The following is a 24,051-nucleotide window of genomic DNA, read 5'->3' on the forward strand; positions in this document are numbered from 1 at the left end:
AGCAAGTTGGTGGGCCTGCTTTCTCCTAAATTCCCTGCTCAGTTTCTTCTGAATCGCAGCAAACGGTCAACCTACTCACCCTCAATCTTCAATCACCTTCAATGCAAAGAGACTAACGCCCCATTTCTTGGTCTCGCTGCTCCTGGATGCTAGCCCTTTAACTATCAATTACATCACGCCAGAATTTGGCTTCATGATGTCCACGGGAGTTGAATGTACACCTTTACCCCGATATAACGCTGTCCTCGGGATCCAAAAAATCTTACCGCATTATAGGTGAAACTGCATTATATCGAACTTGCTTTGATCCGCCGGAGTGCGCAGCCCCCACCCACCTCCCAAGCTCTGCTATATCCGAGTTCGTTTTATATCGGGTCGCGTTATATCGGGGTAGAGGTGTACTTACAATCAGGTGTAATTGACCCTCTGTGCATGCAGATGTTCGCTGGCTGCTTGCATAGGATCTGACTGCATTCTGTGCTCCCTACAGGAGACGGAGTTCTTCTTTAGGATCTTGTGAAGATGACCGAGAGGATCTGACACCTGCACAGCTGACCCGGAGGATTCAGGGGCTTAAGAAGAAGATCAGGAAGTTTGAGGACAGATTTGAGGAGGAGAGGAAATACAGAGTAAGTTCTTCGCAAGTGAGCATATGTAAGCAAATGAATAGAGCCCAAGCTGACAAGGTCTTCAGGGGAGATTTTCAGATACAGCCCGAGTACCTGGAAACAGAGGGAGGTGGAGCTGCCACACAACCAACGGAAAGCACGTATTCATGTGTTAGCACCGCCAAGTGAATTCCCTTCTAAAGCATTAGGTGCTGGGAGGGCATGCAGGAAGTAATCTAAGAAACTGTTAGGATTTTTATTACCTGTTTAGTAAATCTGCCCAAAGCTGGTAACTGTGTCAGAGAATGGCTAAGTTAAACCTCTTATTTATTGACTGTTGGGATGCATATCGTGTTTTAGTGAGGCTCTCACTCTGGGGAAAGCCATAACTCCAGCGTACTCATGTACTCGGGAGGGATGGGGAATGCGCTCCTTGACTCTGGTTCCTGCACCCTTGCAAAGTGCAGCTGAGCAGCACATGTGAACTGTTCTCCAGTCACTGCTGATGTTGTCTTCTGATGCACAGGAAGCTTTGTATGGGAGAATAGATTCACACACACCCACATTTGCTAGTGATTTAACTGGAAAAGGTTAGTTCTGAAACAGTCTTGTCTGTGTTAGGAAAAGCCGGCACCAGACAGGAAGAGCGCCCTCCTTCCTTGTTTGGCAGCTGCTGCAGATGGCAGTGATGATTCAGTGTTTCTCCTTTACAATATAATAGCTCGTACTTTCCACCTTCAGAGTGCTTTACACACATGAATTAACCCTTCCAGCGCCCTTGCATGAGAGTTGTTAGCCATGTTTTACAGAGGGAGAAACTGAGGCAGGAAGTTTTAAGAAAGTAGTCCCAAGCCACAGAGGGAGTTAATAAATAGAATTGTGATTGGAAAGCAGAAGTTCCTGGCTCCCTCTGCTATGGCCAAACCTCTGCTGTAGACAATAAACCTGTTTATACAGATCTCGGTTTGAGGTTCTCTCCCCGCTCTCTTCAGAATGATTTCACTATGGATTTCTGTTCTCTTCCTCTAGCCTTCCCACAGTGACAAAGCAGCCAACCCAGAGGTGCTGAAATGGACAAATGAACTGGCAAAATTTCGGAAGCAGCTTAAAGGTGAGTAACTGGCAGGAGGAAAATGTCCTAGATTGACTTTGACCTATCTTGAAATGCTTCATGGATCTCTTATCCAGTAACTGAAAATATTCTGTTTTTTCCATCCCCATCCCAAAAAATCCATCTAGAGTCAAAATTAAAGATATCGGAAGAGGATCTGGCTCCTGTGATGCGCCAGCGGAGCAACACACTCCCCAAGAGCTTCGGGTCACAGCTTGAGAAGGAAGATGACAAGAAGCAAGATCTGTCCGATAAAGCTGCAAAACCTGCGGTGGAGGTGACCTTAGACTCCATCCAGAAGAAGCTACAAGAAAAACGAGCAGAGACGAACCGGCCGGAGGACATTAAGGTACAGTGAATGCAGGTCAGGTTGGATGTCAGGACTTCAAATACAGTCCTGTAATGCACAGCTTTTAAAGTAGTTTTACTTTTCACTGGAGCACTGTAACATCAATTTTTGTCAAATAATCTTTAATTATGATACTACATTGGTCTTGCTTAGTCTTCCGTTCTCTTTCTCTCGTTTTTCTGTGGCATCTCTCACCAGAGGGTTGAAGTACGGAATTGATCATTTCGATTCTCAAAGAACTATCCACATTGAATTTCATAATGGATTTTGTTCTTTGCGTCTCCCAAGTTCCAAGAAGTGTTTGACGTGCTTTTGTTTCTGGGTTCCCCCTTCCCATGTTTGGGTTTCCCTATCTTCTGTTATGACGGGAAGGCTTAGGCAAATCACATGGGTCTTTTCGCACTTTCTGAAGATGGGCATGCTTTGGCTTAGTCTTATCTTTCCTGCTAGCTCATTCAAAGTTGATCACCCTTGTCTGAGGGCACTTTATCTCCACTCTTAAGAGTTTCATATCTGGCCCTGTTAGCTACATGGTTGTCTCTGAGGGTGATTTTCTCGGTCTGATGTAGCTAGTTCCTGAAATGCTGATAGCCTTGTACGTTAAGGCCTTGAGTTCGCTGACATGTCAACTAAGCAAAACCTTTTTCTGAAAAACAAAAATGTAATCCTTGACGACTGCTTTTTGAAAAGGTGCAGACAGAATTCTCTCATTGCTTCGGATTTGCAGGACAAAAAGCTGCAAGTTGAGAGATTTCAAAAGTGCTTGTTCTGTGGGGTGCTACTGTAATATTGGGTGCAGTGATGGGACAAAAGAATGTCTGGGGTTTGATTCGAAGGACAAGTGTTTCATGAAAGACTTACACTGATATGTCCTCTTACATCAAAATAAATAATAAATGTTAACAATTATATAGCACTTTAAATTTTCAAAGCACGGTAAAAACTAATGAATCCCCTTGATGAACACACAAACCCTTACCCCTGAAATCTAAATGTCATTTAGCTGTAATTTGTTTCCACAACACATAACATGGGCCCCTTATGGTAACAGTTCCTTAAAGTGCATCACAGGATAAGGGATTCGGGGAAGTAGTGGCAAGTATTGCAATCTTTATTGCAAAATAATGTGGCTTATTCTTTCAAAGTACAGTATGAATGCAAATAAGACTAAAGCTCAGTGTTCTCTGAGTGCAGAAATGTGACTTTTTTTCTCTTCCCCCTCCCTCCATCTTTTATATAGGACATGACTAGAGATGAGATAGCAGCTGAGAAAGTGGCTCTTCAGAAAGCACTCTTGTGTTATGAAAGCATTCATGGAAGACCGGTACGTACAGCAGCACACATGTAAAATAGTTGCTTGAATTGTCTTCACCTGTCATAGTTAACCTCCCGCCACCTTATAAGTACACCAACACCCACACTGGTGGGGGAAAAGCGCAATGATTTTGTTAATCAGTCCCAGCCCCTTTACTCAGGGAATCACTCATCTGGTGAGAAGTGCTTTTAGCCCTGTATTAACTGCTAAGTTTAGTGTCTATCAGAGCAACAGGCTCTTAATTATGATTGGTATCCCTGAGCCTTGCCCTGGTAAAGGCTGGCTGGATGTAAAGGGAAACTCATTTGTGACATTGATAATATGAGAGAGAGTAAATTCATTTGTCACCTTTCTGAGACTGTTGTAACAATTGTATAAACCGCTCATACCTCTGGTAAATGCTAAAGTTTTCTAGTTCCACTTCGCCTGCCTTCTGCTGCCAATGTATCCGAAGGTGCCAAGTTAGCAAATTCTCTCTCCCCTTCAGTGTGCTGATGCTTTGGAGTCCCTGATCCCTTCTTTTCCCTCACGTCTGAAATATTTGCTTCTCAGCCTGTTGTTCTAAAATTATTGACTTTAATTTCCCCCTCTCAACACCATCTCCATGGCTGCCCAAAGGCCACATGATTTTTACTGCCTGCACTCAGCCATCTAGGTAACAGACTTCTATTACTGTGTAAGGCACAGCAACAAACCATTCCAGGAAAGTGATTTGTCTTTCCTGTCTCCTCTCAGAGTCCGGATTCTGCTCTCAAAGGGATGTAAATCAGGGGTAATCCCCCAATGAAGTTAATGAATGTACATCCAGGTAAAACCAGTGTGAGGGCAGAATCTGGCCTGTTGTCATAATATATTTTTCTTTGTTTTTTATTAGCATAACTGCTTCTTAATTTTTTAAATAAGCTACTTTTACAACCTAGCAAAACTGAACCTAGTAGGAAGGGAGGCTGCAGCAGACCAGCTTTCCTGTTTCCAGCTACTGGCATTGCTGCAGTGGAAAAGTACTGAAAGATCTAGGATAATGTGAACAGTTGGGCCACTTAATTTTTTTTTTTTTTTTAACTAAACAACAAAAATCGGTGGAGCTCAGATTTATTGTGTAACTGGGTCTGCACCGGTGTCAGATGAGCCTGCAGAGGTAGAGACTGACCAGCTATAGTTAAACCAGAGAGTCTGTTTTTGCAGAATTCCTGGAGCCACTCTAACGAAGCAAGAAATGGTCTGTTCTTCATTAGCTGCTGTTTGCCACATGGCGTGGGCCTGAAATTTCGACCAAAGGCTCAGTTATGCTAACTGCTTTTTCATAGAATCGTAAGATTGGAAGGGACCTCGAGAGGTCATGTAGTCCAGTCCCCTACACTCAGGGCGGAACTAAGTTTTATCTAGACCATCCCTGGCAGGTGTTTAGCTAATCTCCTCTTACAAATCTCATTTGAGCGAGATTCCACAACCTCCCTAAGCAATTTATTCCAGTGCTTAACCACCCTGACAGGAAGTTTTTCCTAATGTTCTACCTAAACTGCCTTTGCTGCAATTTAAGCCATTAATCCTCAGTGGTTAAGAAGAAAATTTTTTCTCCCTCCTCCATGTAACAACCTTTTATGTTCTTGAAAACTGTTATCATGTCCCTTCTGTCTTCTGTTTTCCAGACTAAACAAACCCAATTCGTTCAATCTTCCTTCATAGGTCATGTTTTCTAGACTTTTAATCATTTTTGTTGCTCTTCTCTGGATTTTCTCCAGTTTGTCCACATCTTTCCTGAAATGTGGCACCCAGAACTGGACACAATATTCTAGTTGAGGCCTAATCAGTGCAGAGTAGAATTACTTCTCGTGTCTTGCTTACAACACTCCTGTTAATACATCCCAGAACTATGTTTGCTTTTTTTTTTTTTTTTTTTTTGCAACAGTGTTACACTGTTGATTCGTATTTAGCTTGTGATCCACTATAATGCCCAGATCCTTTTCGCAAGACTCCTTCCTAGGCAGTCATTTCCCATTTTGTATGTGTGCAACTGATTGTTCCTTCCAAAGTGGAGTACTTTATATTTGTCCTTATTGAATGTCATCCTATTTACTTCAGACCATTTCTCCAGTTTATGCAGATCATTTTGAATTTTAATCCTATCCTCCAAAGCACTTGCAACCCCTCCCAGCTTGGTATCAGCCACAAACGTTATAAGTGTACTCTCTATGCCATTATCTAAATCAATGATGAAAATATTCAGATATACAGATAGGGACCACACATCTTGAAGAACCTCTGGTGACGGGTAAGGAGCCTCCATTTCCTCTGCGCACCTAGGGATTCTTTTTCCCAGTCCAAACCTTATATTTATTTATTTATTTTTTACAAAACATGGGAGTTTATCCTCTTTGAAGTGGCATTAACTGATGGTTCGGTTCTTTGCCTCAACAGGCACCTTTTCATGTTGTTTTCTAACCCTTAAGGACAGCATGGTCCAACAGCAAAGCAGTGCCCGGGCATTCTACCCATTTTTCGGTCCCAACGTAGCCTAGGCAGGGAGGATATGATCCTGATTCACCACTGCATTACTCCGTTTTGTGCCCTCGTAACACCATTAAAACCATCTAGTTACAGACAATAGTTCACAGTTTACAAGGCAACGCTGACTGCACCAGCTGATGAATGTAATCACATCAGCATGAAACCCAATGAGGACCGTGGTGAACCTAGCCTTGCGAGTCCTGTAAATGGGTGGTGTATCTCTGGGCTCCGTACTGCTGGTTACATTCCTCCCTTCTATCCAAAACACCCAACCAACCCCCACAAAAACACCTTTAGAAGAAAAGAAACCTATCCTGAACAGAATCAACCTAAAACAAAACAGCAAAAAAGTAAATTAATAAAATCTAAAATATCCAAAGTGCACACCCTACCCCAAGCAGAGTTTTTACACCAGGGACTTTTCTATTGCTATCAGTTTTACATGGAAGGTACTCAGATACTACAGTGGTGAGCAGCACTTTAAAATCCTAATGTAGGTAGATAAAAATGACATCACAATCAGTTAAAGGCCCTGCCCTAAGAGCCTTTTAAATGTAAACTTAGAGCAAAGATCCAATGGAAGAACAGACCTAGGATGTGGGTAAAGACACTGGTGAATAAAATGAAGAGGATAAACTATATGGTCGTGTGAAATATTCTGCTTGCTGTTTTCCAACCTCACCCTCGATATATTAAAGATACAGAAACCCATTTAATCAAACGATTCTGTAGAAATGTAGAGCTTCACTTTCTCATGCACCACTATTAGCTAGTGTAGGTTTAAATCTCCCCCTCTCCTCTCCTACATTCTCCCCAGTCATTGCAAGGGAGTTTTACTCCCTAGCTTTGTTCCAGAAGATGAGCTGGAGAGTAAAATGAGCAATTCTATGCTAACAACTTGCAGGCATCTTAGGGGAGAAAGTGCAGAGGCAGAGGAGAGGCATTGCAATGTCATTTTACCTAAGGTCTGTAGATCAGCATGCTTGGGGAGGGGCCTCCAAGGGAAGGCAGTCAGTCATCACAGCTCCTTTCCCTTGTTCCTAGGTCAAAATTATCACCCTGTTCTGGGATAGCAGACACAAGAATGTGGGTGTGAGCCCTGTGCTTTTGGCCACGAGTACAGAAGTGGCCACAGATGCAGACTGCCTAGTGTGTAGGGGTTTTTGTGATGAGGACAAATGAATGCTAGTTTGAGCCTAAATGTCTTGCCCTCCGATTATCCACATTACAAAAGCACCACACAGCTGGAAGTTACGCCAAGGGTTGGACGAGCAGGGCTAAAGGTACACTGGCAGGTCAGAGTGGCAAAGTTCATGCTATACTAATCTCAGGACCATCGCCGTTAGCACATCATTCTTGTGAACCCAGATAAATGAGGGTGCAGGAGCATACATTACAGACTAGAGTATCTGCTGCCAGACTTATGGTCCCATTCTTTCTTGCTTTTCAGGTAACAAAAAATGAGCGCCAGGTGATGAAGCCCTTGTATGACAGGTACCGCTTGGTCAAACAGATCCTCTCCAGGGCCAACACCATCCCTGTTATTGTGAGTACAGCACTTCTCGAGGGGGGATTGATTTGGTTTGGTGAGGGAGCTTTTTTGGTGGGAGGAGGCCAGGAGAATCACACCTCTGCACAGTTACAGAGGCCCAACCTCCCTCGTCACCAAAGAACTGAGTACCTGAACGACTGCAAGTCAATGATACCACAGCAACTGGGACTAGTGAAGAGCTGGTCAAGGACTCCAGTGCCCATAGCTGGATGTTGAGCACTTTTCACCTTCTGGTGCTCCTCCTTCCATTGGGTTGCTGTTGACTTTTCATTTATTGGTTTTTGGCTAAGGCCTCACCTCCTTTTTCCCTCAACATCATAGACTCAGTGTTGGTCACTTACATTGGCAGGAGTAGAGACTTGTGTCTTGCCCACACTGCTGAGGAGCTCAACTACACCAGCAGCCAGACTGCCCAGTTTGTCTGAAGGAGAGGACAGGACAGGCAGTCTCCCAGTCCTCAACGCTTACTAGCAGAATACACCAATGGTTGCTGCTTTCTAAGTTGATGCTACCGCTTCCACTGAGTCCCACACATCTGTCCTGCAGAGCCATTGTCATCAGCTCCATGTACATGCTTTTATCTTCAGTGACCCAAATTTGAAGCTACTTGTGTCCCACAACTGGTATTGCCCTCGTCACTGGTCCTAAAATTATTGTACTATAAAACACATACGCACACTCATTTTGCCCTGCTGGTGAAAGTAAGCTGTTTTATATTGGTGTCTGCCTGCTCTTTGTTTCACGAATGATCCTTTGTCCTTTCTCTACTGCCAGGCCATGCTTGTGTCTTGGCAGCTGTTTTAACAGGGCGTCTGTTCAGAAGAACAGACCGGCGAAGTGTTACTCAGAGCAGTCAGACACACTGGCAAGCACTCTTTTCTGGGCATTCTCGGCATGTCCTGCTGTATTTAAAAAAAAACCCAAAACTCCTGGAATCACTGTTGTGACTAGTCCTCTGTGTGAACTAGATACGTAAGGCTAGCAAGTAGAAGGAAGCCATCCAACCCAGCAGCCACCTCTTGGCAGTTTAGAGCCAGCTTCTCCAAGGAGCTCAGTTCCCATTCAGGCACCAAAATGAAATGGCCGGAATTTCAAAAGTGCTCAGCCAGCCCCCAGCAGCTGCCATGGAGAACAATGGTGCATGTCTTTCCCCTTTCCCCACCTCTCTGAGAACAGTGGGAGCTCCTGGGGGCAGAGCACCTTTGCAAATCCAGCCACGTCAATTAGGTGCCTAAATGGAAACTGAGTTATTGAAAGTCTGGCCTCGGTTGTGAGTGCTGAGCACTTTCGAAAATTGGCCCAGTGGAGTTTTTAAGGGCATACAATGTAGCTGCAGAGAGCCACGTGTTGTCTTTCTACATCTATGGGGTTGCTTTTGTTGTTGTTTTTTCTTCTTAAAGCATTTATTTTCCCGCTCACGCACAGCTGGCCCTTCCATTCATAGTGTTGTGTTTGCACGCACTTGGAACTGATGTCCATTGCTAAGCAGCGACTTGAAAAAAAAACAAAACCTTTCTCTGCTTCAAGGTTTTTGCCAGAAGTTTTTTCTTTTTAAGAAGCAGAGTTTTCTTACGATGGTCTGGATGAGCTAAAAGAGTTATGGAGATGAGAGGAGAGCAAGAGAACAGGTGGTGGAGGAGAAAGGGGTTCACAATGTAACCTACTTGTTAACACCTGTCACAGGGTTCCCCCTCCAGCAAGCGGAGAAGCCCTTTGCTGCAGCCAATTATCGAGGGTGAAACAGCTTCCTTCTTCAAGGAGATAAAGGTGAAGACCTCAGCTGCTAACTAATTGCTCAGTCTGCATCAGTTTCCCCTTCCCGCCAATGACAGAGATTGATTGATTGCTTTTTTTTTTCATTAGTATTGATTCTTTGCAGTGTCTCAAAAAAATAATAATCAGTAGCTGCTTAAGCCTAGCCAGTTTTGAACAAATCCCTCTTTTATGTTACTGCAGATCAGCCTACAAAATTTCCTTGGCTTTGTGTTTTTCCTCTCCACACATATTTTACTTTGTAAAAACTTCACGATTATTGGTTGCACCTCTGCTTTCTTTTGCTTTTGAAAATTCCTCACCAGCTTTTTGCTGTTCTTTTTCTCACACCAAAGCTCTGAGGCTTTTATGCCACACCACGGCTGGGTTGGGCTTTCCCAGAACACGAATAGGTTATAGGCTAGCACACACGTATAGCTTATGGAAATTTACCCACATCTGTTCACCTCCTGGCTGTGTTCAGTTCTTATTTTACCCTTTGAAACGACACTTCTAGAAGCAGAGTAAGTACAGCTTAGTTACGTTAGTGAATATTTGATCTGGTTTGTTTGCTTGGATTTTTTTTCACTCTGTGCTGCCATGGGTTGGTATTTCCCAGTGTTAAGAACTGATGTGAAAACATTGGGCCAGATTCATTACTGCCTAACTGCATGTGCCTTAAATAGTTAACGCACTAGGGATTAATGTGGTCCATATTACTTTTGTCCAAGGAAGTCCAATCACCAGCACCAAGGGGCTTAGCATATGACACAATTAGCTGCATGCTTTTTATTGCCATCACAGTATGAACAAGAGAAACACGCTGCAACGCATTCCGATGTCATGCCCTTTTGTCTGTTAACCATCCCAAACTGGGTAATATTGCAGATACCATGAACTAAAGATTCTTTAATTATAATTATTGCTGGCTAAATATTAATTGCATATATGAAGTACATGTTAATTAAGGTGAAGCTACAATATCATACGTGTTAAGTGGCTGTGTGTTTACATAGCTGCTTATCCCTCAGTGACTTGTTTAGTATTTAATAGATAATTGCTGAACCAAGCCTGAATTAAGAGTCATATTCTTTTAAAGTGTCCTCTAATTTTGCACCACCAACTTTGCGCTGCAATTTCTTCCCAACTCAGGGTGTGATTGCAATATGTGTAGACATACCCAAGCTAGATTTAATCCAGCTCACGTCAGTACCAGCAGTAGTGAAGTTGTGCTATCTGCCCAAGGGCGTGTCTACACTTAACACACTCCAGCGGCAGAGCTGGGTCGCAGTCGCACTTCAGTGTAGACCATACCTACGCCGATGGGAGGGCTTCTCCTATTGGTATAGATAGTCCACCTCCCTGAGAGGCCATAGCCAGGTCAATTCATTGGAAAGTTTGTTCACTAGGAAAACTGATGCACTATAGTATTGGGTTTAAAATTGTGTATTCGTAATTGTGTGTTTTAGAATGTTTTAAGGTGCTGGGAGCTCCAAATAGATGCCCGCAAAGGTGAAAAAATAACTACAAATAAATGGATTGCAGATGCAAATAGTCACATGCAGTTACAGTCTGATTGGCTGCAGAAGTGAATTGACTGTAGGGACAAAATTCAAGGCCAGGTCGAGGCCATTTAAAATCATTCTCCTACGTGTCTGTCAGGCATTTCCAGTTGAATTCTCATTTAAAGAGCCTTCTGATTCGCTCCCTTCAGTTCAAGGAGCTGAAATCTTTGCGGATAATCTGTGACTATAAATTGTAATCTGAGGCACTAATGCCCTGAACAAGTGACAATTCTGTGCTGTGTCTGATGGTGTCTCATCATCCCTCTGGTTCTAGTTGGCAAAAGCTCATTAGCATGTTTTTGAATTGCACTTCTCCTTGGCAGCTGTGACAGCGAGTGCAATGCAGTGCAGTTAGAAATGGAACAAGCCACTTGTTGACTTATAATATCCACAACCCTCTGGAGGGAGAGGGGCCCGAAGTAATCCGTTTTAAAATTTCTCTCCCTATAGCAAAGGAGAGTTGCAAATCTGAGCAGGCGCTGTTGTCACCTTCTGCGTTCTTCATTGCTTTTATCATAGCACTTACGGCTAGTGTGCACAGCACCCTGTACCTGAATGCAAAAACCCACGCGCTGCTCTCTGAATTAGCCAGCAGGATGAGGTGTGAGAACAGTACACAACCGAAGGCACTGGCAGTCATTCTTCCTTGGCCTAAGTTTTATAACTGGCAGTGAAGCTGTGTCATAGTCTGTCTCTAGAAAAGCTTTAAAATCTAATCATCAAGAAGAAATCACGTTATCTTTTACCTGTTCCCTGCTGTTTTCCTTCAGATGTTTTCAGGTTTCTGTTTTTATTGAGTTTCTCCCTTGCTAACCAGTGAGTGCTCCATCTGTCATAATTCTCAGTCTGTGGCTTCAGATTACATTTCCCTGGGAAAGGCCACTGACCTCGTAAACACAAGACTACGGGCCAAATGCAGACCTGGTAGACACTTGACCATTTACACGTCATTGACCTCAGTGGATTTCGACCTGAGTACACAAGCTTTGAATCTGGCTCTGTTGCTTCCTTACTGAATGAAGCGGAAGGAGATCTAGGTTTGAAAGGGAGAAAGATCTTCTAGAAACAGTTGAAATATTAGCAAAGAGAACGCAGGAGAAACAGCAAAGAAAGTTGCTCTTTTTGGCCCCAATTCAGCAGTGTGTTTTAGCATATATCGTTTCCTTCAAGACTTCATTGGGACTGCTCAGGCGCTCATTAAAGATAGAGGTGTGCGTCAGTACCTTGCTGAACCAGGCGTGTATCAGTCCCTGTTTCAAATATTTCTTCCCTGTCCTATTATTTATTTCTTTTATCTCATTCACTGTCTCATTCCCTTGCAACCTATATTATGGCATACAACTGGCTTACAGCGATTTAGCTTGATGTGAGAGGAGGACAGGGCCCAATTGTTTAGAAGCCAGAACAAGGACTGAATAAATAACTCAATTCCAGAACAGGTTCCTCGTTTGGGAGCGCCAGGGAGTGAGTGTGTAGTTGGGTGTGCAGAGCCCTTCACATTGTGTAGCCGTAAACAAAGGGAGCTTTCACTTAGCCAGGCCCCCCAGTGCAGCTTGAAGGAAGCGCTCTCGCTAAAGTATTTCAACTTTTTAATGTTTAGCATTGTATTTTCCCAGACAACAAACAATCCATCTGGGGACAGAACTGGTAACAGATCAAGTCAGCAACAACTGCGTTTCACTCACTCACACTCTCTCTCTCTCTCTCTCTCTCTCTCTCTCTCTCTCTCTCATATAATTGAATCCTGGGCTGAGTTCAGTGTTATAGTTTAATCAAGGTAGACAGTCTAATTCTTGAACTCCTCCATTGGACTGAAACATCACAAACCTTCCTGTTGTACTCCTTGTTACAACACAAATCAGTCCTTTAGCTCTCTTGTTCTGACAGGTTCCTTGCTGTGTTCTATCCTCACCATATGTCAAAGTTATCGGCAACATGCCAAGTGCTATAGAGCCTTTGCGAGGCATCCACCACAGGAGAGGTTTCATGCAAATTAACGTGGCAGCTTGTGGATTTGTCACAACTAAATTACTGATGGGCTTAGGTGTGGAGGATACAGAGAGAAGACACTGCCACCATTGAGACATTGTGTCCAATGGTTGTTAAGTTTGGAAGTACTTGTAGCTTAATCAAGAATGCTGAAAACAAATTAACAAAAAATAGCAGGTTGCCAAGAATTCTGATTTTTCTTCATCATGGTGATTCTACCGCACTTTGTCTCGCTAACAAAGCTGAATTTGTGGTGGTGGTTTCTACTAATAATGGGTTGGAGCTCTGTGTGTGTGTGGGAGGGGGGTTACTACTGATATTTTAGTGCACTGTAAATCTTAGCGCAATTAAGGTGCTGTCTCTGTCTATCGACCTCTTTCCATATCTGTAGCCCAGTGCTTGTGGTGAAAGAATGTAATATGCGGGTTGTGTCTGCAGAGAGAAGTAGTAACTTCTTGTTATGGGGGCACTGTCTCTCTTTCTGTAGGAGGAAGAGGAGGGTTCCGACGAGGACAGCACCGTGAAACCAGATTTCACAGTCACCCTGAAACCAGATTTCAGCGTGCGGAGTTTCCTGGATCAACTAGAAGATGAGGCTGATGGCTTCATTTCTCCAGTGGATGATAAGATGCCTTCAAAGAGCAGCCAGGACATGGGGCTTTCTACCCTCCATGCTGCTTCTATGTATGTCAGGTTTCTTGCACTATACCAAGTGTGGGCCTGGATGCAGCAAACCACAGAATATGCTTCAATCTCATTTAAGCCAGAGGGACCTTAGCACATGGTTAAAGTTAAACACATGCTTAGTTGTTTTGCTGATCAGTGATGGGACTGTTCACACTCTTAAACTTAAGAGTCGTGTCAATTTGTTAGGGAGTGTTTGTAGGATTGGCTAAATCTATTTTGGTAGAATTACTATATCATTCCCGTTTTAATTTTCTATGTAATTTTTATATCTATAATTTAACCCTACAGGCCAGAACTCTTAGAGCAGCTCCAAGAAGTCAGGGAAGAGAAAAAACGGATCAGAAAAAAATTGAGAGAATTTGAAGATAATTTTTTCCGACAAAATGGAAGGTATTTCACTTCTAATTCATCCATCTATTGCTATAACTACTGCCAGTAATACTTACTGAGAGCAAAAGGCTCTGAAAATAGAAAGTGCCCTATGTACGCTACCAAATTAGTCCTCACTTTGTTATCCTCAGTTTGTTGATAGGGAAGCTGGGATACAGAGCATCTGTTCCAAAGTCTGTTGAAGTCACTAGGGGTATGTCTATACTACCCGCCGGATCGGCGGGCAGCGATCGATCCAGTGGGGGTTGATTTATTGCATCTAGTCTAGACGTGATAAATGGACCCCAAGCACTCTCCCATCAATTCCTGTACTCCACCAGCGCGAGAGGCGCAGGCGGAGTCAACGGGGGAGTGGCAGTGGTCGACTCACTGCAATGAAGACACCGCGGTGAGTAGATCAAAGTTCATCGACTTCAGCTACGTTATTCACGTAGCTGAAGTTGCGTAACTTAGATCGACTCCCTTAAACACACACACACCCCAGTATAGACCAAGCCTGAGAGTCTTCCTGTTAATTCTGTGAGACACAGCCCATTGAGGTTAAGAGTAAAATTTTCAAAAGCACCTAAATCCCATGAGGAGTTAGGCTCCTAAGGGACTTTGGGGCTTTTGAAAATTTTGCCCTAACACAGCAATGGAGCCAAGATGAAAACCCAAGTGTTCCAAGCTCCCTCTCATGTGCTCAGAGCAGTAAATCACATAAACCATAAGATAAAATCTAGAACCAACTCCTGGACTGACTCCTAGGAATGTAATTCTTTGGGACAGAATAATAATGTCTGAAGGGACACTATAGAAATGTATCTGTCTATCCCTCCTCCCATCTGTGGGTCTATGAAAACAGTACTTTGGTACTTAATGGGTAATTCATGGAGTAAATTAATTTTAAATAGCAGCACAGTAAAACAATGCAACAAGAAGTGTAATCATCTCTCAAAAAGAAATGTGAAACTCAGTAGTTAAATGCATATGATTTCTTGTAACATATTTTGTATATGAAGAGTCTGTTCCATAATGAGAAATAACATGCTACATCCTAGACTTTAGAGATTCTGGATACTGAATATATGTGCTCTAGGGGGAAAGATGGTCCTACAGTGAACATAAGGCTAGGCCCACTTTGGGAAGGGGCTCAACTAGGCTGACCAGACAGCAAGTGTGAAAAATCGGGACGGGGTGGGAGATAATAGGAGCCTATATAGGAAAAAGCCCCAAATATCGGGATTGTCCCTATAAAATCGGGACATCAGGTCACCGTAGGCTCAGCTGACATCATAAACCCTACGAGCCAAATTTTCTCCTTGTACGAGCATGGTTCCCATTGGCCTCAGTATAAACCAAATGCAGCTGAGTGGAGAATTTGGCCAAAAGCATGTAGCTCGAGCGCTCGCTCTGTGAACAGCATCAGAGCTCAGAAAGTGAATGCAGCTAGAAATTCACTTCAGGTGCATCGGGTGTGTGTGTGTGTGTGTGTGTGTGTGTGTGTGTGTGTGTGTGTGTGTGTGTGTGTGTACACTTGCACATGGACATATATCTATGTAGCATGTGAGCTGATGATATCCATGTGATAAATTCATCTATTTATGCACCTTTGACAACCTCACCAGCCCTTTTGTCCCCTGGCTCAGCACTCGCAGACTTTTTCTAACATGCTGAATCTCTGTGCGGCTTCAAAAAGGACCCGGGGTTAACCTGCAACAAAAAATTTCCTTCTTTCTATAGTCGCAGAAGTTTCTGCCCAAAATCCCGGATCCCAGAATGGGCAGTGTTCAGTCTTGCTCCACTGACAGACGTATGATCTGATATCTCATGACCCTCCAGAACTAGAAATGAAAGCTTTTATGCCTTTGGAACGGGGTACCCACTCATAATAGCTTCTGTTATAACCAGGGAGAGCCTTTCAATGGAACAGGAAGCTATCATAAGCTGAGCACTGTTTGAGGTCCGGGGAGGATAGTATAACTGGCTCTGATACAAGGATGTCAATATGTTTTGACTCTAGAATAGTATCAGGATCACTTTCAGCTTTGACACAGAAATATCCTGAGTTTCACCCCCCATTATTAAGTTAGGTTGTGCACCTTTTTTTCCTTTTGTAGCTAACTAAAAATGACATTCATCATTTTTCTCTGCAGATGACAAGTAATGGAGGGAGTGGGGGAATAGCTGGGGAAGTAATGTCCTGCCAGAAAATTCTCACATCTCCTCCTTGTTTCTGTTAGAAATGTCCAGAAAGAAGATCGTACTCCCATGGCTGAAGAATACAGTGAATACAAGCAGATTAAGGCAAAGCTGAGGTTGCTGGAGGTGCTGATCAGTAAAAGAGATATTAGTTCCAAGAGTATGTAATGAAGCTGATCGACTTCGCAGAGAGGCTAAGAAGAGACCGAGACAACCAGATGAATGCATGAAGGGTGCAGCAGGAGCCCGACAATGAGGGGCTTAGCAGCTCCCCAAGAACTGAAAGGCCATTTTTAGAGGTGGGAGGTGGAGGAAGGGTGGCTTACATCACTCTCTGCACTTGCTGTAGTCCATTGTGCCACCAGGCCAGTCACCTAGACTGGGGTTGCCAGCAAGAGAGAGGTGATGCTACGCTCAGAGACTGCGCCGAAAGGGTCCTTAGCTTTGATTCGCTTACCAATTCTGTCATGTTTAGAATATCAGAGTCAGATTACGTTTTTCCAGAGAATCATACTGAGAGGCTGACTGCTCTGAATAGTGATGAATCATCCAAAAACGTCCTCTTCTTTCCCAACCGAGTGCCCAGTCCAATGGAATGTGACACATGGTTCCTGCTGTCTGGAAGTCCTGAGGCTGTTCTCTCTTAGCTACAGTGACAGTGAGCTCAGGCTCTCATCTTGCCTGTAGGTTTGGTGTTTGGGAATTTGGCCTTTTCAGTTACCCCATTGAGTGCTGGAGAATTGCTATTAATCAACGCCCTGCCTACGGCGTTGGACTTTAGTGTGACTTTTCCTAGTGTTTGATTTTCTTACACCTGTTTTCTAGCTGTCACTTCTGCTTAGGTAGCTGGTAGCTGCCTCTGATCAGAAAAGCACTGTCAAAGGAAATTCAGCGATACGCTTAGTTGCCGGGTCGTCTTAGCTGGCATTTTGAATTGCAACACTGGGACTGCGATTGGGCATTTGGATCAGAGTGGAGGTTCTGATGGCAGCAGTCAGAATCCTATTGGATTTTAGTAGCTGAGATGTTCTATTGAAATAACGCGCTGCTCTGTCACTACAGCTCTCCCAGTTCAGGTATCTGGTAAGCAGACTGAAGATCTGTCCACATCAGCATAGACAGACCACCAATCTTTCAGTGTCTAATACTGACATTAAAGACTGAGCTGGACAGTCCATACACATATAGTGCACACACCCTAAACTGTTCTTTTGTGCACCTAAACGGTAAGACCACATGGATTGCAGCACTATGTGTGAATGGCAGAGATGGGGATACAGAACACAGTGAACTCATGGTCTTTTCTTTCTGATGATAAGTGCAAATATAAACACTTTGGAGGAGAGGGGATGCTTCAGGAAATGGGAAACTTTGAGCCAGGTTCTGCCCTTGGAAGTGTGTAAGTCTGAGGTCAAAAGTTGGAACTTAACACACTCAAATCAACATGAACAATTTTCAGAAAGGAAAGCTTTGTTGTGAATGAATTATAGACAGGTATTTTAGACGCTCATGTTAGACGTTTGCTATTTTGAAGGGAAATGAGCTAAAAAAAGTGGAAGGCTCTTATTTCTGTCATGCTGAGCCATCGGGCTCCATTATTTCCTTGCGTCACCCTCAAGAGCTTCAATGTGCAGCTTCACACAGCCCAGGGAGAGGCCCCTACTTGGAACTAAGGCAAGAATTCTGACTTCCCAGGCTTCATCCCTGCAAGCAAGCCAGCATGCTCCCTCCTGCATACTGATCCCATCAGCGAGCCAGTGTGGAGGAGCAGGGCAGTGGATATTGAGTGCAGGGATTGCAATTGTACTTGGCCTTTGTGTAGGTCAGACGAGGGGGTGGGAAGCCTGCCTGTGCCCTACCCCATGCTTACATACCAGGACAGTCTGGCTCCAAGATACGTGGCAGTTCATGCTCCCTAAGTGCATTTCCCCCATGTTGCTTTGTTATGTTGATTCTTGCCACAATAGATACAGAATATCTACAGCATGTTTCAATAGCTTCTGTATCTCAAAACTTACGAAAAAGAAATGTGTCTCTCTCTTCCCCATCCGTGAACCCTGGCAAGGTTCTCTAGAACTGTCAGGCATCAGACAGTGCCCGTGAGAAAGTAGTACATTTAAAGATAAGCCAGCCAGTTGGTAAGAGGTAATATAAGTTGAGTCTTTTCTTTTGCTAGTCACCAAATTCATTGACCTTTTCCAGATGGTTCTTCATCGATCACAGAATTATCCCCTCCACCTAGAAGAAATAACAGAAGTAGGAGAGACTGAAACCTATATTTAAAAAGGTAGCCTTTAGTTTTTGGGTGCGCAGCCTAGGGTCTGATTTTCAAAGGTGTTGAGCACCCACAGCTTCCATTGACCTGGGAGTTGTAGGCACTCAGCACCTCTGAGAACCAGACCCCAGAGGTGTCTGTACCTGGGCACACACATGCAGAGGCTACTTTTGAAAATGTGGGCTGGATTGGCTGACTGAAGTCCTCTTTCCCTTCTGCATGCAGGATGTCTGAATATTCCAGCAAATAATAATGGTGCCGTTGTCCTCCAAACCAGCTTTATGCCAGTTGAAAGGGTGCATGGGAGGATTGGGTATTTTGGGCATAACTGTTCAATATGACAGTGATGTTTAGTTGCAGAAATGGTAGGACAAAAATGGCTTCTGGGTTCCTCAGAAGTCAGTATTGCTGGTTGCCTTTTGTACGGGTAGGCCCCAGTTAAGTGAAGCACTGAAACCCATGCTTCACTTTAGCCATGTGTCAAGTCCTATTGAAATAAACGCATGCTCAAAGTCAAGCCTGTGGGTGGTGTTTTTGTATGTAGAGATGGACTTAAGCACAAACGTAAATACTTTGCTGAATCAGGGCCTTATCTCCTCAATACCTAAATTACAGTGGCTGTGATTACCTAGCCATCAGTGTCCATAGCCTTCATGCAAAACTCCAGAAGTCACAAAGACTACATTTTGTTGTTAAAGCCTGCTTGACCTGTGTACTGATAATTACAGTAACTGTTTTGTTGCCCTGACAATTCTTGACCAACAGTATATAGCAAAATATTTTGTTTTTAAATCAATAAGACTGTAGGGTTTTCTGACTGCCTAGCTGCTGCTGGTTTCATGGTACATTGCTATGATTTCAAGTATTTTATATAAATTATAAGTATAATGATGCACTTTAGAGAGATTATATTTTTAAAGTTTGAAAGCTAATAACAAAACCTATATAGCCAAAATTATACTCTAAAAATCCTTGTCTAGCTCTCTGTTGTTAAAAAGCTGTTCTTTAAACAAAAACATAACATGAATAGCACCAGTTGAGCTTAATTCCATGACGTCTCTCTCTGTATCTCAGCAAACTGATCGAGTTTGGTAGAATTTACTGCAATTCACAAAATAGCTATTCAGGTACTGATCAATCCCCGCCACCTCCAAAAAATAGTCATGCAAAAATCAAATCATTGCTGTAATTTTTTTCATTTCAGTTTTCCTTTGTTATTTCACTTACTGTAGGCCCTTGAGTGTATAACTCAATTTATATTGCTGTTTACATGAGAACGTTTGAATGCAAGTGAGAGTGCTTTTTATAGGGGGGAAGTGCTGTACAAGTATCTGCTTCAAATAAAATGAGTTAAGCTTTTGGAATAAGACAAAATATACTTCCATGGCAATAGAACTTGTAGTGTGTTCTCTGGTGGCATTATGGCCTGTTTGGTAACTGGCTTCGCATGGCTTAGAATGATACAGGCACGTGTCTTTTTTGTTTTTTCAGGAATGCGTGGTTCTGTATTACCGAATGTTAACATCATAAATGACTGAGGTTTATTTAATGATGATGATGATGATAAACAGGGTATAAATATAATGATAAAACTAAAAGAGTTAAAGATGGCAAAAGCTTGTAATTTTCACAGGTAGCATTTGCTTTTATTCTGTTTACTTTGGAGTAAACACTCAATTAATAGATGTTTATATTAAATATGGTGTAATTAAAGCATCTTTTCTCTTGATTATTCTGTTAGGATTCAGTTTTTATTACATGTATGTGCAAAAATTCGTAAGTGCCATCAAGTCATGGTAAAAGCCCTTGTGCCTGAGAGGGAAAAGCATAGATTAGTGACATCTCAACAAGACTTCCATTTAGGGGAATGTTTGCAATATGGTAATTCTGACACACTGGAAACAGAACAGAAATAGAAGCTTGCTTGCTGTCCAGTAGTATAACGTGGATAAATCCAATGAGAGTAAGATCTCACAGTTGATGCCTGGTTCTGTACAGATCTCATGTCTAGGTTGTAATGGAAGTAGTTGGTTAGAAGTCAGAGAGGGCTTTATTTGCAGCCTTGGTGTAATATTGTTTAGGTACGGTGTTTGTTAAATTTTCAAAGGCTCCTAGTGCAGCAGTTCACATGCTGCGCACTTGTAGCATGGATTTTGTCAAACACTAATGCTTTGCAGGCAGTATGCAAAGTTGTACTGTTGACTTATTCACATTTTCCGTGCCCCAGGGAACTCACTACGAGGACCCACAGCAACATCTGGGTTTCTTATTGATGTGGGAGAGAAATTGGGTTGGAGGCCAGTGATTGCGGGAGAGTGGAGTGTGTGCACCCTTGTTCATTTTAGAGAGGAAAGTAACTTTGCAATTCTGGAATTGGTGCCATTTGCAGTAGTTATCTTTAGCTATGCCTTTGTGCTAGTTTGGGGGATCACTGCACATGGTTAACAGCTGCTGCCTGTTTGCAGCTGCTAATGTTATTAATGTCTCTCATTTTCTGTATATTTCAGAAAGTAAGAAGGGCTTTGCTACAGTGGATACATTTAAAAAGTGCTGTCTAGTTGTTGAGAGATTACTGGCTGTAGCAATAGTCTGTACCTCGGATCATTGTTAGAACTGGCAATATCTGCAGAACAAGAAGGAACCTTTTAAGTGCATCGACTGTATGCCCACTTCCTGCCAAAATCCTTGCAGTGCAGTTAAATGTATAACCTTGACTGGTTCTTCTTGCTTTTCCCCACAGGGAGTCATTGGGTTATTGAAATGCCTGTGCTATGTTGGGACCTGATCCTGCTGCCACTAGAGTCCACAGCAACCTACCTGTTGACTCGCACAGGAACAGGCCCTTAGTGTAGTGCCAGTTGGAAAAGGGGTGTGGACTCTGGAGTTACAGAACATAGTGCAATATGTGAGACCTTCTGACTCTCAACCTCTCCTGCACGGTGACATACACATGAGTCTGACATGCTGGTCCTGAGCAGCCTTAATCCAACTCTCACCGTTCCGGAAAGTGGTTTCTTTTCTTATTTGCCTGTAAGTGTCTGCGTGGGGAAGGGATTTACACATAGGAAATGTGATGACATTCTAAATCCTTCCAGTTAACGTGGGCAGTGAGGAGAGCAGAGGAGACATTTCTGTGAGTGTATTTTATGCAAATACTCAGACAATCTGCAAGTCTCTTTATTGGTAGGCAAAGGGGGAGGTACTTAGAGCCTTTTTTTTTTAAGTCCTGTTAGTGCATTTAGGGTGGGTTTCTCAAAGCAGCCTAAGGGAGGTAGGCACCCAGCTCCCTCTGGAAGTCATCTAACTTCCTTTGGCAGTATTGAAAATTCCACCCTTTATCCTCAACTGCACGATATGGAGTTCTAGGATCCAGGATTTTAAAGGGACATGACCAGGCTAAAAAAAAAAAAAATTGACCCTTCAAACCTCTAATAGTGGGGTAATTTTTTTTAAAGTTCATTTCGGCCAGTTTCCATCTGAATGTAAACATGCCTATGGTAGTGTCTGCAGACAGCATTGCCGCTGTGTGCTAGTGCGTGCAAACCAGAATGTGAGACTGAGGGCTGTGTTTGTTAACGTCCCTGCTGAGTGAAAGTAAACACACCGCATAATGGGTGAAAAGATTTGTTGCAGTTTCGCTCCATCTCAATCTCTAATGTATTATTAATAATCAGCCTGGTTAAAATATATGGAGTGAAATCCTGACTCCACTGAAGTTAATGGGAGTTTTGCCATTGACTGCAGCAGGACGGGGTTTTCACCCACAGTGTTTAACCTGACAGTGTCCCTTTAAATTTCTCTTTTAGGAAACAAGGAGGAAAACTATGCAGAACTAACTGTTTATATATTTCTTCTTCCCCCATCAAAAAGAATCAAGCTGTAATTGTCAGTTAGGCCAACCAAAAATTCTTTTACCCTCTGCTGTGAACACTGATGGAAAATGCAAGGTAACCCATAGCAGATTGAAGTGAAAATGTAGGGGAAGTATGCACCGTATTATATTCATTTTTCCAAATGTTGCAGACTGTTACATTTGGAGGGCAAATCAGATAGACTGGAACGTGGTTTCGCCAGAATGACCTCTGACCTCTTTTCTCTCATACCCTATTTCTACATGCTTTTATTGAAAGGTACTAAAAACAAAAAAGGATGAGGAAAGGCCGCATTCTTTTGAGGCAAATAGATTTCTGCCCATGGAAACCATAATTTGCGGTGTATAATGCCTCTTTATTTTTGGACATGAGATTGGTGAGTCCTCTACCAGTTACCTTATTAGCTTTATCCATGAAGGAACCATATGCTGTGCTAGCCTTACACTTTGATGTATCGTTGAAGTATCTTGTCCTTGGCAAAAAGAATTGTAAAAGTTCTTGGCCTTGTACATCTAGAGGATCTGCACGTCCAAGCTATACATGATGGCATGCGGGGCATCAAACTCTGTCCAACCTGTATATTATCTGTTCTGTATGACACAGGGTATTTAATGCTTGCTACAACTTGTATGTTCAGAGTATTCGTTGTGCCTACTTGTGCCTCTCTGTGGACATCTGCATGCATTGGTGTAAACCATCTTCTATTATGTGTATATGTATATACATAGAGAGGTATATATTTACACAAATGTGTGTGTGTGTGTGTATACAATTTGATTTTGGAGTTCAGAAGCCAGAAGAGAAATGGCTGGAGAAATCACTTTTGCAGACTTCATTCTCTGTATGAAAGCAACTCCATAACCGGCTCATGCAAATGACATATTTAACAAATAATGCAATCGTAGCCAGTGTGGGCCCAGTTCTATGTTTACATGATTTATGTAAGCAAAATTAATTTGAATCTACAGTGTCTTTTTTAATGTAAACTGATTGACAATGTTATGTGTACATTTTTGTACATGATTGTATTTTGTATGAAACAAAGGAAATAAAACTATTTTGACTGCAGGCCTCTAGCAATCCGTGCTGCTGCATGAATTGATGACAAAAGGGACTGGTGCAACAATCAGCAGACTCAGTTACCCTAATGAGGGATCTTGCTGACGAAGATTAGGGGTGAGGAGAGGAAAAAGCAGCTGCACCCATCTCCAGGGATAGAATACGATATCGTTCTGAGATGAGGGCCTTGCTATGTTAAGTCCTGAACTAGGGGAGCTAGCAAACCGCCCTGCTAGTCCCAGACACTTGGCACAGATCACCATGGCCGGAAATAAATGTTAGGTATATCCTGCCTTGGGAATTTTTGCTGATTTGGTAAAATAAATGTGGGCCATTTAAAGGCAAAATGTTTGCCCTGCAAGAGTATTTTTCTGAGCTTTAGGCTCTCTCACCTGCAGCAGGGATGATTTAGCAATATCTAGAGAGAAGTGTGCACCCCACAAGAGGTGGGGAAATCACCCCACCTGCCTTTGAATTTGGTGACAAAACGTTTACAAGAGCCCCCCTTCAGCCCATCTCCTGCCCCTCTGATATGTTGTCTCATAGGGTACACGGGGAGCTTCCTTATAGAAGTCTGCTGTAGCGAGAGGGGGATGCCACTGTAAAGTGTGCAGGAAGATAAAAAACCAAGAGGTAGGTCATGCCAAAGGCATCCATGTTTCCAAGTCGCACCCTCATTTCAAAGCTTTTAGTTTTCTGCAAACAGAAGCAAACTTGAAGCCATTTTGAAAGGACTCCAGCACTTGCTCCCTACCGGCGAAGTGATGGTGTGGGTATGGCCCAGATGCCTGGTTTAATTGCATTGCAAACTCCATCCCTGTGTGGCTTTCTGGGATAG

General features: G+C 43.0%; 1 protein-coding gene across 10 annotated transcripts in view; it reads left to right on the forward strand.

The window, feature by feature from the left end:
- The window catches only part of FAM13A (family with sequence similarity 13 member A), a 207,092-nt gene extending 183,870 nt beyond the window's left edge, over window positions 1-23,222 (forward strand). For 9 of the 10 annotated variants that reach the window (XM_034772859.1, XM_034772855.1, XM_034772856.1 and 6 more), the window contains 9 exons: window positions 491-629; window positions 1,638-1,719; window positions 1,848-2,068; window positions 3,309-3,392; window positions 7,342-7,437; window positions 9,127-9,210; window positions 13,237-13,433; window positions 13,725-13,826; window positions 16,049-23,222. In XM_034772859.1, the coding sequence (XP_034628750.1) occupies window positions 491-629; window positions 1,638-1,719; window positions 1,848-2,068; window positions 3,309-3,392; window positions 7,342-7,437; window positions 9,127-9,210; window positions 13,237-13,433; window positions 13,725-13,826; window positions 16,049-16,175 (1,132 nt within the window). In that variant the 3' untranslated portion in view covers window positions 16,176-23,222. The remainder of the gene's footprint in view (window positions 1-490; window positions 630-1,637; window positions 1,720-1,847; window positions 2,069-3,308; window positions 3,393-7,341; window positions 7,438-9,126; window positions 9,211-13,236; window positions 13,434-13,724; window positions 13,827-16,048) is intronic. The other variant, XM_034772858.1, reaches the window with a different exon arrangement.
- Window positions 23,223-24,051: the final 829 nt, after the last annotated feature.

The sequence above is a fragment of the Trachemys scripta genome, chromosome 5 (assembly GCF_013100865.1).
Source record: "Trachemys scripta elegans isolate TJP31775 chromosome 5, CAS_Tse_1.0, whole genome shotgun sequence".
Classification (NCBI taxonomy): domain Eukaryota; kingdom Metazoa; phylum Chordata; order Testudines; family Emydidae; genus Trachemys; species Trachemys scripta.